The sequence below is a fragment of the Eurosta solidaginis genome, chromosome 5 (genome assembly GCF_040869045.1).
Source record: "Eurosta solidaginis isolate ZX-2024a chromosome 5, ASM4086904v1, whole genome shotgun sequence".
Taxonomy (NCBI): domain Eukaryota; kingdom Metazoa; phylum Arthropoda; class Insecta; order Diptera; family Tephritidae; genus Eurosta; species Eurosta solidaginis.
Window position 1 is genome coordinate 167,607,822 of NC_090323.1, and position 16,159 is coordinate 167,623,980.

The following is a 16,159-nucleotide window of genomic DNA, read 5'->3' on the forward strand; positions in this document are numbered from 1 at the left end:
TCAACAACGAAGAAAATGAGTAAAAAAGAAGAACTATGTACATAAAAAAATATTGCAAATTGGGATGAATAATACAAACATTAGTTACAAAATGTTATCAAAGCTCAAAGAATTGTCCTATTACATCACCCCAAAAACGGTTTTGCACTTCAAGGAAGGCTTGGTGAAGGAAAAGCCAAGAAATGACCGCGCAAAGAGATCAGCAGATATCGTCGCCAAACCTAAAGGCTACTCACTGGAAGAAAATACAGGCCTGCCAAAGTACTGCCCTCAGAACAGTTTCTTATGTTCCCAGAACACCATCTACACAATGAGGCGAGAGTACTCCCCATTAGGGAGAGAAATGAAATGCTAAACAAACAGTTGCTGTTGAATATCCAGAGACCTTGGCATCCCAACAGACATTTGATTAATAAGACTACGCCGCCCAGGGGCTTAATGGGTCATCTCCGTAAGCATTATGAGGAAATGTGGCACCTGAGAACACAGCTATATGAAGCAAAAAAAGCACAATCATGTCCTCAAACGTCGGACCTCTATGCCAGGAATTGCTCGGCAAATCCGGTACTCGAAGAAAAATACCCACAACTAGTAGAGGAGGAACGCTTTCTCCCTAGGGAAACGCGCGTCACTCTAGCTCAACTTCGGTCTTGGTATTGTAACAGGTTATACTCTTACCTATGTACTATGCCCCCAAATTACACTGGTTGGTTACTCTTCAATTGTAATATGAAACCAACGCCTCTAACACCCCTCTCATTATGGTCCAACTCTGTTCATAAAGCAAGTTTCCTTGGACTCCCGTTATACGACATTGATGACCATTTATGATTGGTCTCACCTATTGGATGGAGCGAAGCACTGACACAACAATAACAACATCAGCAGATGCTTAGTTGGAGAATAATGTTCTATCCCTTATTAGGATAAACCGATCCATGTCAAGAAGAATTGTTACCAAAATAGCCAAAAACACACATGTGCAAGTCAAAACCTAGAAAAGAAAAAAGTTCAAAAACGAAGTGAAATATAGACGTTAAAAAGCATTTTCGTTGCATGTAAGCTCTTTAAGACCAAATTGGCAATTAAACGTCTTTGAAAATGAACCTAAGCAAAATGCCAGGTACCCAGTTCTACTGCTTGCAGTTTGGGGAGAACATTCCTATTCGAAAAACAAAAAAATTTAAAAAAGTTTGGCAGAAAGCTCTAATGTGGTAAACTATTTGTGAGTATGGGCATAAATCCACGCCGCTACTTATGATGGGAAACATCAAAGCAGACATTTACGTGAAAGAGAGTCTTCAAAATGTTTTATGCCCTTCTTACATCGCCATGATTTTCAATCTATATTTTGGAAGTACTTGGTACCGAAACATTACGCTCGTGTAACCCAAAACTGGTTCGAAGTAAGAGAAACCAACAAAAACTGTAATGGAAATAAAGAGAATTTGGCGAACAGCGTGGCTAAAAGTGGATAAAACAGTTTTACAAAACTTGATATCGGATATCTCCAGAAAAGTTCGGCCACACGCACAACAACGAATAAAATGATAAAAATTTTCACAAGTCATTTATAAAAATATTTATTTCATGGTGATAAAAAAAGTACAAACAAAATAACTGCATTTTTTGAAAAATTTTTGTGCCAGCCCTTATCTATTACTACAGCTGGTTACAACAAGTTTACTAATCTGTCTCGAACTTTTTTATCGCATGTTCAAAGCCATGTCTTATCTATTTTTAAAAACATTTTTAATAGAACAGGATATTGGGTAAAGTTTCCCAAGTTAACCATTATACTGATGGTTCAGTTCCATAATATATATATATATATAACATTGGAAAGTTAAAAAAATCTGAAAAATTATAATAGGGTTTTTCACAAAAAAAAAATGGTTAAAAATAAAATAAAAACCGTTTCATTAATTTAAGGAAAAATTTTTCTTAAAGTTTTTGAATAATTTTTATTTATTTCTACATAGTATTAATTTTTACCATATTTTGAGTAGTCCCGGAGTACTCAATTGCGATAAGGGAAATACTTTACTTCACTTCAAAAGAATGATGACTTGATAAGTTTTCGATAACAAATATGCCACTTTTTTATAACATATCAATAACATTTCTATAAATAATCGATAGCTTTTTGATAATATTTCGATTCTGAATTTTCGATTACATAACTTTAAAAAACATGATTAGCACTTTCGTCGTTTTTGAAAACAATTCGAAATTTTTCCGATAAAATGTCGATAACATATAGATAAATTTTGGATTCGATAGCAAATCCATATTTTTCCGTAATAAATTGATAAATTTTCCACAAGCTTCGATAAATTGTTCAAAACTCGTTGATACCAAACCGATAACACATTGGTAGAAGTGGGAAAATGCCCTCAAACCGTCGATAATAACCGACATTAAACCGATTTAAAAAAAAACGTTAGCAATTCGATACAAAATTGGTTACACCCTATCCGGTTTCAATACCGGATTCGGCTTTGTCTTGCATCTGCCGTTCGGAGTCGGTTTAAAACATTTACATAGGTACCGTTCCGCAAATTACTAACAAAAGTTAAAAGAGGTAAATTGAAAGAGAAACTCTGCCTAGATCTCTTAGTCGATAGTATAGATTGTTCATAATTTAATAGGATGCCCTGGAACACCAGAAATATGCCCTATGTGTTTTTTTGAACATTGCCGTGGCTTTCAACAGTGCCTCGAAATGAACAATCATGGACAGTCTCAAATTTGGTTGGTTGGCTCCATGTTAAGCTGCAGAATGTTCACTTCGCAATGGTGTGTATACGAGGCCACGAAATCTGTAAACATGGGAACGCCGCAGCGAAAAATATTTTCAAAATGGCTATGGCTATCTGGCAAAAGAGGGTGCGCACTTAATGCATTGACGGTAGATGTCCCATTGGAGGGAATCAAATGGAGACGTGACTTGCATTTGATTGATCAAGTAGGAAAGTCGTGGACAGAAGCGCGGGCACAAAAAACTTCTAAAATCATGTGCAAATCCTACAACTTTAAACTCACAAAGTTGTTTATTTCTCAAAAGAGAGAAGACTTAAGGCTCACGACGGACATAATGCTGCCTTCTGGCATCAGGCATCGTCAGTAACAGAAGATTTAAAGAAACATAAAGAATTAAATTTTTTGGGACCCTTTCAACATAGACCTAAAATTTTTGGGTGGTCTTTTTGCAACCTACTATTTTGTATGGAGAACGGCCTTGGAGAACGTTAAATTTTTTGGTTATTTTTATACCCAGCTGCACTTTTACACAGGGTATTGTAACTTTGACTGGATAACGGTTGGTTGTATACGTATAAAGGTATCGGAAAAAATTTGCTTGAGCCATATCCGTCCGTCCGTCTGTCCGCTAACACGATAATTTGAGCAAATATTGAGATATATTCACCAAATTTGGCACACGGGCTTACCTGTACCCAGAATAGATTGGAATTGAAAATTGGCGAAATCGGATGATAAACACGCACACTTTTTATAAATATAACATTTTGGAAAATCCAAAAAACCTGATTATTTAGTAAATAATACACCTACAATGTTGAAATTTGACGTGGTGACTGATATTGAAACTCTTGATAAAAAATTTAAAACATTTTTTAAAATGGGCGTGGCACCGCCCACTTGTGATGAAATCAATTTTACAAATATTATTAATCATAAACCAAAAATTGTTAAACCTCTCGGCAGAGAGGTTGCCTTTACTATAAGTAATACTTTGAAGAAAAATTAACGAAATCGGCTAAGCACCAAGCCCACTTTTATACAAAAGATTTTTAAAAGGGTCGTGGACTAATAAAATAAGTTATATCTTTGCAAAAAGAGCTTTATATTAATGGTATTTCATTTCCCAAGTGGATTTATAACAATAAATAGGAAAACGTCAAATCTTAAAATATGGGCGTGCCACCGCCCCTTTTATGACTAAGGAATTTTCTATGTTTTGGGAGCCATAACTCTAAGAAAAATTAACGGATCGCAATAAAATTGGGTACACAAATTTTCCTTTTGCGGAAAATATTTCTAGTAAAAATGGACGAGATCGGTTAAACACCACGGCAACTTAGATATAAAACAAGTTTAAAAGTGCCTTAGACTAGAATAATAAGCTATAGCAAAGCAAAAAATAGTTTTGAATCAATGATATTTGACTTATCAAGTTTTCTTGTAAGAGGAAATGGGGAGACATTTTTTTTAACGGTCGGTGCGACGTATTATGTAGAAAAGTAATTTATCTGAAATGAAATGCACAGTTTAAGCTCACGCTGAGTATATAATGTTCGGTTACACCCGAACTTAGACACCTTTAATTATTTTAGTTATTTTTGTTAGAAAATTTTGTTTCTTAATATCACTTCCTTCTGCTGCAAATGCTTTTTACACCAGATGTGGCACATTGTCTTCGCACAACTACTTTGCAGTCACAATGCCAAACTACACAGTTTAACCCATTCAAGTACAGCTTTATACATATATACATACATAAAGAGCCAAATGCTACATTGTTTTGCAAATTCTTGTTTATATCCACAGCATCTTGCAATTTTATTAACTCCTATAGTATCTTGCAGAATTCCGCATCGGTCGTTGTTGGTACGCTTTCGCGTAGCTCAATGCTTGTTTGGATACACATGACATTCCTTACACACACAAACACATAAACTATGTATGTTCGTTTATTTATTTAACTGCATTCTGTAGTTTTCTTACCACTTCAGGTATTGTCACTATCTGCGACTGATATTACGAAGAAAAGTTGAAATGAGATATATATGTATATATATATTAGGCCGCGTCGATTTGTGGGGAGACAAAAAAATCGCCCAATGCTCTGTGAAAATCATATTCTATGGATCAAAATAAGAAACTTTGCCGAAAGAACCATACCTCTAAAACGAATTCTGGTGTCCCCCAATTTGGGTCGAACTTTTGGGTAGGGGCAAATTTTGAAAAATCCCACTTTGACCCATTTAGAGTGCTACAATCGAGTCCAAATGTATGACCGACCCCCACTAACTTTGGAGGCCCGACCCACCGATGCCAGTAGCACATCCCCTGGGGGTTCACCATACAAACATTTCAAAAAATCGCCGGTTTTGCACTTTACATGAAAAAATCAGCACAAACATATCCATACCAACTGAAAAGAGGTGCACCACTGCGTATACGTAACATTTTATTATTACGTATAAACAAATAAAAAAATTTGCAATAAAATAATTTGAAATGTTTGTATTGTGAACCCCCATAGGGGTTCCAGGGGGTGTGCCACTGGCATCGGTGGGTCGGGCCTCCAAAGTTAGTGTGGGTCGGTCATACATTTGGACTCGATTGGAGCACTCTAAATGGGTCAAAGTGGGATTTTTCAAAATTTTCCCCTACCCAAAAGTTCGACCCAAATTGGGGGACACCAGAATTCGTTTTAGAGGTATGGTTCCTTCGGCAAAGTTTCTTATTTTGATCCCTAGAATACGATTTTCACAGAGCAATGAGCGATTTTTAAATCCACCCGCCCTAATATATATATATATAAAGGTACATATCATCTGTTTATCTCTACACTAAGTTCTTTTCTTCGAGTGGTGCTGCGTAGCTGTTGCATAAAGTCAACTTTTAATTAGTCGCAAACATGTTTTTGACTGGCACTCGTCGTCTCGTTGCTGTTGCTTCTGCTCGACAGTTCCACTTAAGGACAATCTCATTGCAAATGAGTACTGAAGACATAGAAAATTTGTGACTTCTTGTTTGACGCATATTTTTCTAGATATCGTTACATCTTTTTTTTTTAATATTTTCCTTCCACTTGTTCTTTTTTTTTTATTTATCAGCAGTCAATTGACTTTTGCTTTGCTTTTTGGTACTTGAAAATAATTGTTTAAGCTGTGCGTATCCCTTTTCATCTGGCATTTAATTAAAATAAACAATTCTGTCTCTTCTTATTTTGTTAACTGTTGGCAACTCCCCTTTTTTTGATTTATAGTGTACATAATTTATTTTCTTGTGAATAAATACACCTGTCCTTGTATGGCTGTAATTTTTGTAGGTATGTGCAAAACCGAATTAAATATATAATTGAGTCCAAGTTTGAAGAGCTGTGATTTTGCAAATCTTTAGAACGATTACTTAAGAAAATAGTAGAGCACCTAAAAGTTGGAATATATATCATTAACAATTAAGGATACTTGCTGTTGTTTTATCTTCTACAAAGCAATTTTCAAATGACCAAGAGGGGTAACGTTTCTTCATATGTTGGCCAACATCCAGCAATGTTCTTGATATTACATTGAGCTCTGAACGATGACATATCAAATTATTATTGGACAGGGATCTCTTGAGAACCTAATTGCGTTAAGATTACAGGGCTGATAAAGCCGTACACAGTTTCGTGCGAGCATTGAGTACTGCAGCAAAACAGCGCGGTTGTGGAAAGTCCTTGCGGGGGAAAATATAGCCAAGGGACTAATAAATAAAGAGAATGAAGAATGGTCACTTAGTATTGAAGAGTCCCTTGAATTCCTCTCCGATCCGCATTTCCCATCGCGAGATGATGCAGAAGAACCAGAAGGCAGTACTTACATGGTACAGAGGAACTTTCCCGGCTTGGTGACTGATATCAAGGTTCGAATGGCGTACAAGGCTTTTTTTTAGTTAATCGGCCAGATGTAATATTCCCGCCCGTGCTTCAAATATCGATTAGAACGATAATGAGTTGGCTTAAACAATATTCGACGGTTGTACAAGACAGAAAAACGATTCGTTTCGTTTCCCTACCAAAGACGGGGAGGATCATTCAAATGTATCCAAGAGGCTACAGACTCATTATCTTAACATCCTTTCTGCTCAAAGCCTTTGAGAGGCTAAGAGATATGTTTATAAAGTCAAACATGGAAGAACAGCTATTATGCAAAACAAAATATTCTTACAGCAAAGGCAAGTCGGCAGACAGGGCATTGTATTGGGTATTTATAAACATAGATAAAGCCTTGGCATAATAAATACTCCCTAGGAGTCTTCCTACATATTGCCGGCTTTTTCAGCAATGTGTCCAAATGGGTGATTAAGGATGGTCCTTACCAGATGGATTAGCTGCATACTTAATTGCAGGAAGATTACTTCGCTATGTGGCTGTATGAGGCCAAAAAATCGATGAGAGGGGCACAATGCAGTTCGAGATATTGTCACATCTGCTCTGGACGCTGGTTATCAACCAATCGCTCAAGCGGTTCGATGTAGGCCCCCGTGAAACTTACCTCGTATGCAGATGACGTTTCAGTTATCATCTGGACGAACATTTAGGAGAGAGTGAAGGGGGCCTGGACGGCACTTTATGAATGTGAAGAAATGCTGAAATGCCCTCTCTCCGTCTCATTGGGTACTTACAGCAATTGTTAAACCTATCTTATACTATGGAGATTTTGCTTGTAAGACAGCCACACAAAAAATAGCCTATTTCAAAAAATTAGGGGGAGTGTGCAGTCTATCAAAGCTCAGCATTACGGGATCACTGAAAACAACACCAATGGCTGCACTGTAAAGAACATAGCTTTAGTAACTGCAAAAAGGTCATTCATTGGACCGACATGCGCACAGGCCATACGGCCATAGTAGTATAGCAAAGTAGCGACCAGGTTACCCGATTTCATATCTGCGCTTCGAAGGGGCTCTTAAAGCCACAATAAAGTGGATGGTTGGCGCAAGAGTGCAAAAGTGGAGGAAAAGAAGATACACGTGTACACCGATAGGTCCAAAGTATTGGAAGCTGTAGACTGTGCTGATCTGGAAATAAACAGATCCTACAAGCTTCCAGATCCTTGGAGTACATATGATCATGCAAGAAAGGCGTGGAACCAAGAGCAGGGCTGCGGTGTCAAAGATCGTTTGCAGGTCTTGCAACCTTGGATCGAAAAAGTTTCCCTTATCATTGAAAAGAGGGGATTGTAGGCTCACGATAGATATTCTGACTAGACACTGCCTTCTTGCGTCACATTCTCTTAAATTAGGCCTCGTCAGTGGTAGTAGATATAGGGAGTTCCGGTTAGAGGAGAAAACGATCGCGCACGTTTTGTGCCCGTGCCCTACACTCGCAGGCTATAACTGTAGCTATCAGGAATAATATAGCTGTTAGATCTAGAAGCAAGAAGTTGTATGGTTTGTAGAAAGCTTCTTGTATTTGCCAAAAAGAAGGAGTTATATTATGAGAAAGGTCCTGTTTTGTGATATCGTTTTTAGTTTGGTCGCTGAGGCAAACTGCTGGTAACACAATAGACTCATTCAGTATATCTGTGGTCCTCAAGGACCAGCCAGTTCAACTTTGCTTGACCTAGGAAAGGATTTCAGTGGCGAAATATAATTTACGATATTTCCTGATTTCAATAACCATTTCGTATTTTTTTTTTTTTTTTTGTTTTTTTTTTTGTTTTTTTTTTTTGAGTGCATAATCATACAATGACAAAAAGTTTTTGACGACATAAATTTAATATGTGGTGATGACAAAAAATTATTTATTACTTTTTAAATTTGAACAATTCCCTTTCTTTACTCATATAACACACAGAGCTCACTGCAAGACTTTGTGCTCCAACCAAAACGTCAGCTAAAGCAAAATTAAATTCGTTCTTATTTTTAATTTAAATTTTTGTGTTGCTTTGAATTAAACATAATTTATAAGACAAGTATACAGCAAGAAAAAATCCATACATATTTACAATGAAAGGACGTGAAAGTGAAATTCTCAGGCAATTAAAAGTTAAGTCCAAATAACAAGCCAGCCAGAAAGACATCATCACAAACAAGCAATCAACTTTAGAGGGGTGTTGGTAAATTTTGTTGGTACATTAATAGGTTGCTAGGTCAGGGAAAATGTTGTGCTTGTATGTGCGTTTGTTTGTATTTGTAAATCGGATTATGGGACGCCACTAATCTTGCAAACATATGAATAAAAGCAAGAGATGCTAGCGAAAGCTGGCTGCCACATTTGCGAATGAATAAATGAATGTGGTTAAGTAAAAGTTCGCCTATGTACCGTAAAATGAAAGAAGACGCAAAGCAAACGATTATAATGAGGAGGAGCATAAGCCTGGGTGCAAATGGTTTAAATGGTAATAAGAATGACAAAAGCAATGGCTTGCAAAGTTTTAAACTATGGAAAAACAATTTTCACTCAACCACAACAAAAGACGATGGCGAGCCAAACCACCAAGCAGCTGCAAGCAGTAGAATAGCTATAATGCAAAGAGGAAAATGCTCATAAGTAAGTAGAAAAAAATGAGAGGTGGGGTAAGTGTAGAGAACGAAAAAGTTGAGCAGGAAGAAAGTATGGTTGGAATGTGGTATGTACATATGTATAGTAGCGAGCGAGGTTTAGATGTTTCGAATTCCACTTCGACTTCGATTTCGAAAGGCTGAAATATTCTACTCAAATATGTCCACGAATTCCTATTTCTATTTCTCTTCTTAGTTCTAATCTTAAACCTATTTCTAGTTCTATTCCAATTCCTATTTCGTTTACAATTTATATTCTAATCTCTATTCCTATTCCCATTCCTTATTATATTCCTGTTCCAATTTGTATTTCTATTTTTATTCCGGTTCTTTTGCATTTCTTATTCCCATTTTTTTCTATTCCTATTCCTGTTCCTAATTCTTAACCTATTCCTGTTCCTATTCATAACCATCTCCTCTTCCTATTTCTGTTTCTATTTCTATTGATATTCCCATTTCTATCCCCAACTCCCACTCCTCTTTCTATTCTAGTTCCCGTTCCCTTTTCTTTCCCATTCCTTTTTCAATTTTCATTCCTGTTCCTATCTCTATTTCTATTCCCATTCCTGTGCATATTCCTATTGCAATTCTTGCTCATTTTCCTGTTCCTATTCTTATTTCAATTCAAATTCCTGTTCCCTTTTCTTTCCTATTATTATTCCTATTCTTATTCCCATTACTGTTCCTATTTCTATACCTATTCCATTTACTGTTTTTATTGCTATTCTTATTCCAACTTCTATTTCTTCCCCTATTCCTCTTCCCATTCCTTTTCCCATTCGCATTCCTATTCCAATTCCTATTCTAATTCATGTACCTATATCTATTCCTTTTTTCCATTCCTGTTCATATTCCTATTCCTTACTCTATTTCTGTTTCTTTTCTCGTTCCTGCTCATGCTATTTTTCCTATTCCAATTCCCATACCTATCTCTATTCTAGTTCTCATTCCTATTAATATTCCCATTAAAAGTCATATTCCTATTTCTGTTCCTATTCCTGTTCGTGTTCATTCCCTATTCTTCTTGCTATTCCGACTCCTATTTCTATTCCCATTCTAGTTCCTTTCTCTATTTCCATTCCCATTCCTGTTCATATTCCTATTCCAATCCGTATTTCTATCTCTTTTCTTTTTCCCATTCTTGTTCATATTCCTATATCTATTAAAATTCCTATTCCTTTTCTTTTTCTATTTCTATGCCTTATCCCAAATCTGTTCCTGTATCTTTTTCATAGCCTCTCCTATTCCTATTCCATTTTATATTCCTATTTCAACTTCTATTCCTATTCCTTTCCCTAATCCAATCCCTTTACCTATTCCTACTCCAAATTTCTACTCCAATTATTTTTCCAGTTTCTGTCTTTATATCTATCTTTCAAATTTATTTACATTCCTCTCTACTCGGCCTCCATCGTTTTTGTTCTTATTCTACACCGGCTGCATTACCAGGATCTACTGGAAACGAAATTCTTATAAGCGAACTGCTTTATTTTACTTGTATATCTTTACTTGTATATCTCCAAGCTAATCCCTCACTGTCCAAAACCAGTTGAATCGCCAACTGCTCCCAAGTGCCGAGCAATTCTCCATTCTTTCTTCTCTTTCACACGCTTTTTCTGAATTTGGATCCACCTGTTGCTCCAGCTTATTGAATTTCCGCTACATTTGCACTCTTAATTGGACTCATCGCTTTTAGCGCTATCATATATCCTCATGATTCCCTTCATTATGCGATTTTAAATAATTCGTATCCTTTTTATGGTATCATAACGGGCCTTCTTCTACTGAGTTGTGTGTTGGAGTTTCAACCTAACCTAAATTTCAGCCACTGAAAAACTATTCTAAAATATTCCATTCTGACTCCAGCACGTCTTTTACTGTAAAATGTTTTGCACATTTTATTGTGGGGTATTCCATAGTGACAGGTGAAACATTTTGAGTCAACTTTGAATCAAATTTTAAGTATTTTTTTTTTAACTAGTAATAATAACAATCCCAACACGCTAGAAGCGGGTGAGGTTGTAGAAGATTTCGAAATCTTTGAATCCAAAGGGCAAGAGATGACGTATATGTTTCGTGGAGCGTGTTCCCTCTAATAAGAGTCTGAGCAAAAGCAAAGTATCTATGGTGCAGCAAAAAGCTGAGTCTTCTTAGATAACAGTTAAAAGAAATACTCAAATGCGCTGACTCTATGTTGGATGACAGAAGGCACCCAATCATTTAGGCTGATCACATCAATATCATCAGCATACGCCAGTAGTTAGATGCTCTTAAAAAATATTTTTCCTGAGCGGTTAAGTTCTGCAGCTAGTATAATTATCGGCAGCATCAAAATAAAAAATCGCACGATAAGCCATCATCCCATCTGAATCTTTGTTTAGTCTCGAACGGACCGTAGAGGTCCCTCCCAATTCTGAATGAGCTGATAGTGTTGCTCTTTATTTAGCAAGACGTATTAGTTTAGCGACATATAGGCAGCTCTTTTTCGTGTTTTCGATTGTTGTTTTAAAATCGATGTATCAGACCTGAGGCCGCACTGATAAGGTCCAATCAGTGGATCAACAGTGGGCTTCAACCTTCCGCAAAATACGCTTGACAGGACCTTATGTATATGCGTTACAAAGAAAGCTGATTACGCGACAGTTGGTGCAGTTTTCTGCATGCCCCTCCAATCTCCAGGCGTGCACTCGTTCGACCGGATTTTGCAAAGAAACTGTTGCATGAGCCTTCCCAACTCCTCGCAATTTTATTTGAATAGCTCGACACGCAATCCATCAGCGCGGGATCCGGTTCAGCACCAATACACTTATTCCAAAAGCACGTTTTGTCCCGTGTTAACTACGGAATGCTTCCTTCAGTGTGTTATGCGGCACATACGAAACATTACTCGCAACTTCCACCGAACAATTAAAGTAAAACAATAGATAACCGCATTATATGCAGGCGACACTGTGCACAATGGCATAAATTGGCATAACCTTGTGTAGCACGAGAACAAAAGCCTTATCATTGTTTGATCTTATTAAAATAATTATATAATTGAGCTTAAGCACCTAAAATTATGCTACAATTTTGTTGGTTTTCCTGCCACAAATTTTGTTTCATATTTTTCCGTCACTTCTGCTTCCTCTTCTCGGCTATTTACAGCTGTTTCATATTCTTCTTTCAAGTTTTATATTCAACTTTTACTTCTCAATATTTATCTTCCTATCCTTATTTCATTTCCTCATCTTGTATCCCCCTTCTTCCCATTTCTCTTATGATCCCTTTAATTCCAACACTGGCATCTTTCACTTTAATGCCCACACTTTTGCTTTTTGCCTCATCTTTTCATTTCCGCAACGCGCACAATTTACTTTGGGTTTTTCTGCTTCTGTCGTTGACAGATGTACGAATATTAATGAAAAGAAAGAAAAAATATAACACATTTATAGCGATAAGCGTGGAAGCAGACGCCACAAACACCACAGCATCTATTTGCAACTTATCGCGAAATTATGGTGTTTGCATGTATTTTTATACTCGGTTGTGCTTGCTTGCAGGATACTATGTTTAATTTAAATAGGATAATGGTGGAATGTAATGATATTAACAATTCCGAAAAGCTATTGACTCGGTTTAGTGTCTATCGCAAATATAATATTTAACAGGATTAAATAAAGAAATTAAAGTTATTCAAAGATCTTGCATACATAACAATAACAAAACAACAAACACACACAAAAGTTTAAATTTGCATATCTTCGACTGGATAAAATAATATCGTATGTTGCATGTGAGCACATATAACATACGACAATGCTTTATAAGGGTGACGCTATAAGAAAACTGTCGCAAAACTTAGTTAGTGGCAGAAAGTGGCAGTTGATATTAACAGCTTAGAATCTTAAAACTTTGACTACTAATAATAATATATAAGGCCGAACGTGAGGATCGGTGAGGAACCCAACTAAAACTTTACCTGAAATTGAAATATATATGCAAATAATTAAGGCACTGGTGAAATTTTAAATAACAAAAAAAGCACAACAAGCTAAAGATACTAAAATTATTTCAAAATAAAGTAAATACCTTTGACTTCAATATTTATTTCTACTTATTTTAATACAATGATATTTTATGTATTTTTAAATAGCTTAAACTTGCACTTTATTTTTAACTTGCTCACACTGCAAAAACCAACTAATACCATAACCTTATTTTGAAGCTATTCTTAAAGAGTACAGTTCGAATAAAACAAAAACAAATATACCTTTTAAAAGGATATTCTAATAAGAGATACTACCCTGCAAAAACCGCGTGTACTCCATGCATGCATGTATGAGGTACTCGCTATGGACCAACCGAGTTCTCCAAAATTAACCACAATTCATACAAAAAATATGGTCCAATTAACATTGCGATTTCCTAGGACTGAACCATATACTCCAGCTCCGGATTACATCAGAGAAATCCATGGAGTACCCACAGTCCAATAAACATCGTGTAGTGATTACAATTGTTAAAAACGAGCAATGATCAGCTTACAATATGCTCGTGTAGAAACATAAGTTGGTCCATTGCTGCATTACAGTGGAGTATAATGGTAAGTACTCCAGTGGACCACATGATCCAACGATTTTTGCAGGGTAACGACATATTTGGTGACAAACTTTTCACTCTGATATTTCTTTTTTGGCCTATGGAGCCGACCACTGTGCATAGTGTAGAGTATAACCACGCCCACTATTTCAATATCGTAGACAGGTGGACAAAATGGGTTAATTTCCTTAACGAAAACTATTGATTTCAGAGTTAGTACTGCGCAGCAAGTTCAATATGAAGTAGACGTTTGATATAAGCTTCAAACTGGGTAAAAATTGATAAAATTAGCTGACAACTAAAGGGGGATTACATTCATTACCAATTCTGGCTTCTGCTATCCTGCTCTCCAAAACAAGTTTAACTTTGCCTTAGTTGCGCATTGAGCTTTATGTTGAGTGCGCAATACTGCCTTTCTTGTGAGTAGCAGAATCTGGAAAGTTGAACCCCCGTTTAAAGTATTTCGCTTCATAACATAACATGATTACGGTGCCATCGTTTACGACTTTTTAATAATTACCAAAATTTTATATTCCGTTTTAATTCTTTACAGGGTGCAAAATCTTGATTCAATTGTACGTGCGGCTGACCGTGATCTACCGGTGGTAAATACCAGAGGCGATGTTCTATTCAACTCATGGAAAGGCATTTTCAATGGCCAAGGTGGCTTCTTTTCACAAGCGCCGCGTATCTACAGTTTTAGCGGTAAAAATGTGCTAACGGATCCATTGTGGTAAGTTTATTTGCCAAAATCAAAAAGAAAACATGATCTTAATACATATTCATATTCAACCCCGTTCTCACTCGAACTCAAACTTCCACTCATGATCCAATTTCACTTCCACTTTTATTTGCGTCTTAACTCTCACTCTTACCTAGTTAATAACCTTATATATGAGTGTCAAAGTAATTTTTTTCGGTGGGCTTATGCACTTCGGGTATTATAACCAACGCTGTGGCACTGTATGCATACAAGAAGATACTAGGATGCACGTGGGGCCTACCCAAACACTCTCATTGGGTATGTATGGCATTTTCAAACCCATACTTTACTATGGCCTCCTTGTTTCGTGGACAGCCACACAAAAAATTATACATACCAAAAATTAGAGGGGGATTATCAATGTTAAATATAACAGAAGCCCTAAAAACCACACCGACAGCAGCATGTAGGCCATTCTGCAACAGGATCTATGGCCTCGGGGCAGCTAGCCTAATGGTCATAAAAGTATAGCGCCACCCAATATAGGTCAAACGGACTTTACAGTCCCATACCTAAGCTTCGAAGGACATCTTGAGGCCAAAATGAAGCCGAAGGTTTGGCGTAAGGTTGCGGAAACAGCGGAAAATACTATGCTCGTGTATTCCGATGGCTCAATATTAACTGAATAGGTCGGGCTTGCTGTTTACTGTATAGATTCAACAGTAAGTAGATTATACAGGCTGCCATATCACTGCAGTATCATTCAGGAGGAAATTTTAGTCATAAAGAAACAGAAGAAATCCTGAATGAAGTGTGCTTAAGCTGCAGTTGATTTCAGTATACGTATATGTTGATAGGCAGGCGGCGGTCAAGTTAATACTCTCAGAGAGAATTTCATCAAGAAATGTCCTGGAATGCAATGAAGCATTAGAGAGACTTCGCTCAGGTAATACCATGCAACTATACTGGGCCGTAAAGTGATATAAGGTAATTAAAGTGCCGATGAGTTTGCAAAAGCACCATTCTTGATGAATCGACGATAGATGTCCCAATCCGTTTGGGAAAAAATGAAAAGGAGAGAGGATTTGCAAATGATCCATCAAGGATTAAAGGCACGGACTGCGGGGCTGGAAAATTTAATTCGGAAGAGACTCATATCGCCCGATTTTTAAAATTAATTAATTTAAACAATTTGTTGTAAAATTACCTCTTTTTGCAGAATTTTATATATATTTATAATATATATTTGTGTAATCTTTTCGTGACCATAAAGTTTTTACCCAATACTTAATCGAATAAAGAGATCCGAGGCATTACTAATTTGATATTTGATATTAATTTTACAAAATTCATTTGTTTAAACAATTTGTTGAACAAACTTCTGCAAATTTTTTTTTTTTACAGAATAAGTTACAAATTAAAATTTTATGGAAAAAGTATGTTCGAAAATGGAGTTTCATTTTTTTTTTAAATACAATTAGCTATAAACTTTTTTTTTTTTTTAATTTACAAATTAAAGGCCGAAATAGAATAAAAGTAATTAGTTATAAACAAATTATTAAACAAATATTTTTG

At 36.4% G+C, this 16,159-nt stretch overlaps 1 protein-coding gene across 16 annotated transcripts in view; it reads left to right on the forward strand.

Moving 5' to 3' along the window:
• The window catches only part of LOC137233656 (collagen alpha-1(XV) chain-like), a 1,316,768-nt gene extending 1,302,150 nt beyond the window's left edge, over positions 1-14,618 (forward strand). For all 16 annotated transcript variants that reach the window (XM_067756874.1, XM_067756865.1, XM_067756879.1 and 13 more), the window contains one exon: positions 14,435-14,618. In XM_067756874.1, coding sequence (XP_067612975.1) covers positions 14,435-14,618 — 184 coding nt within the window. The remainder of the gene's footprint in view (positions 1-14,434) is intronic.
• The last annotated feature ends 1,541 nt before the right edge of the window (positions 14,619-16,159 follow it).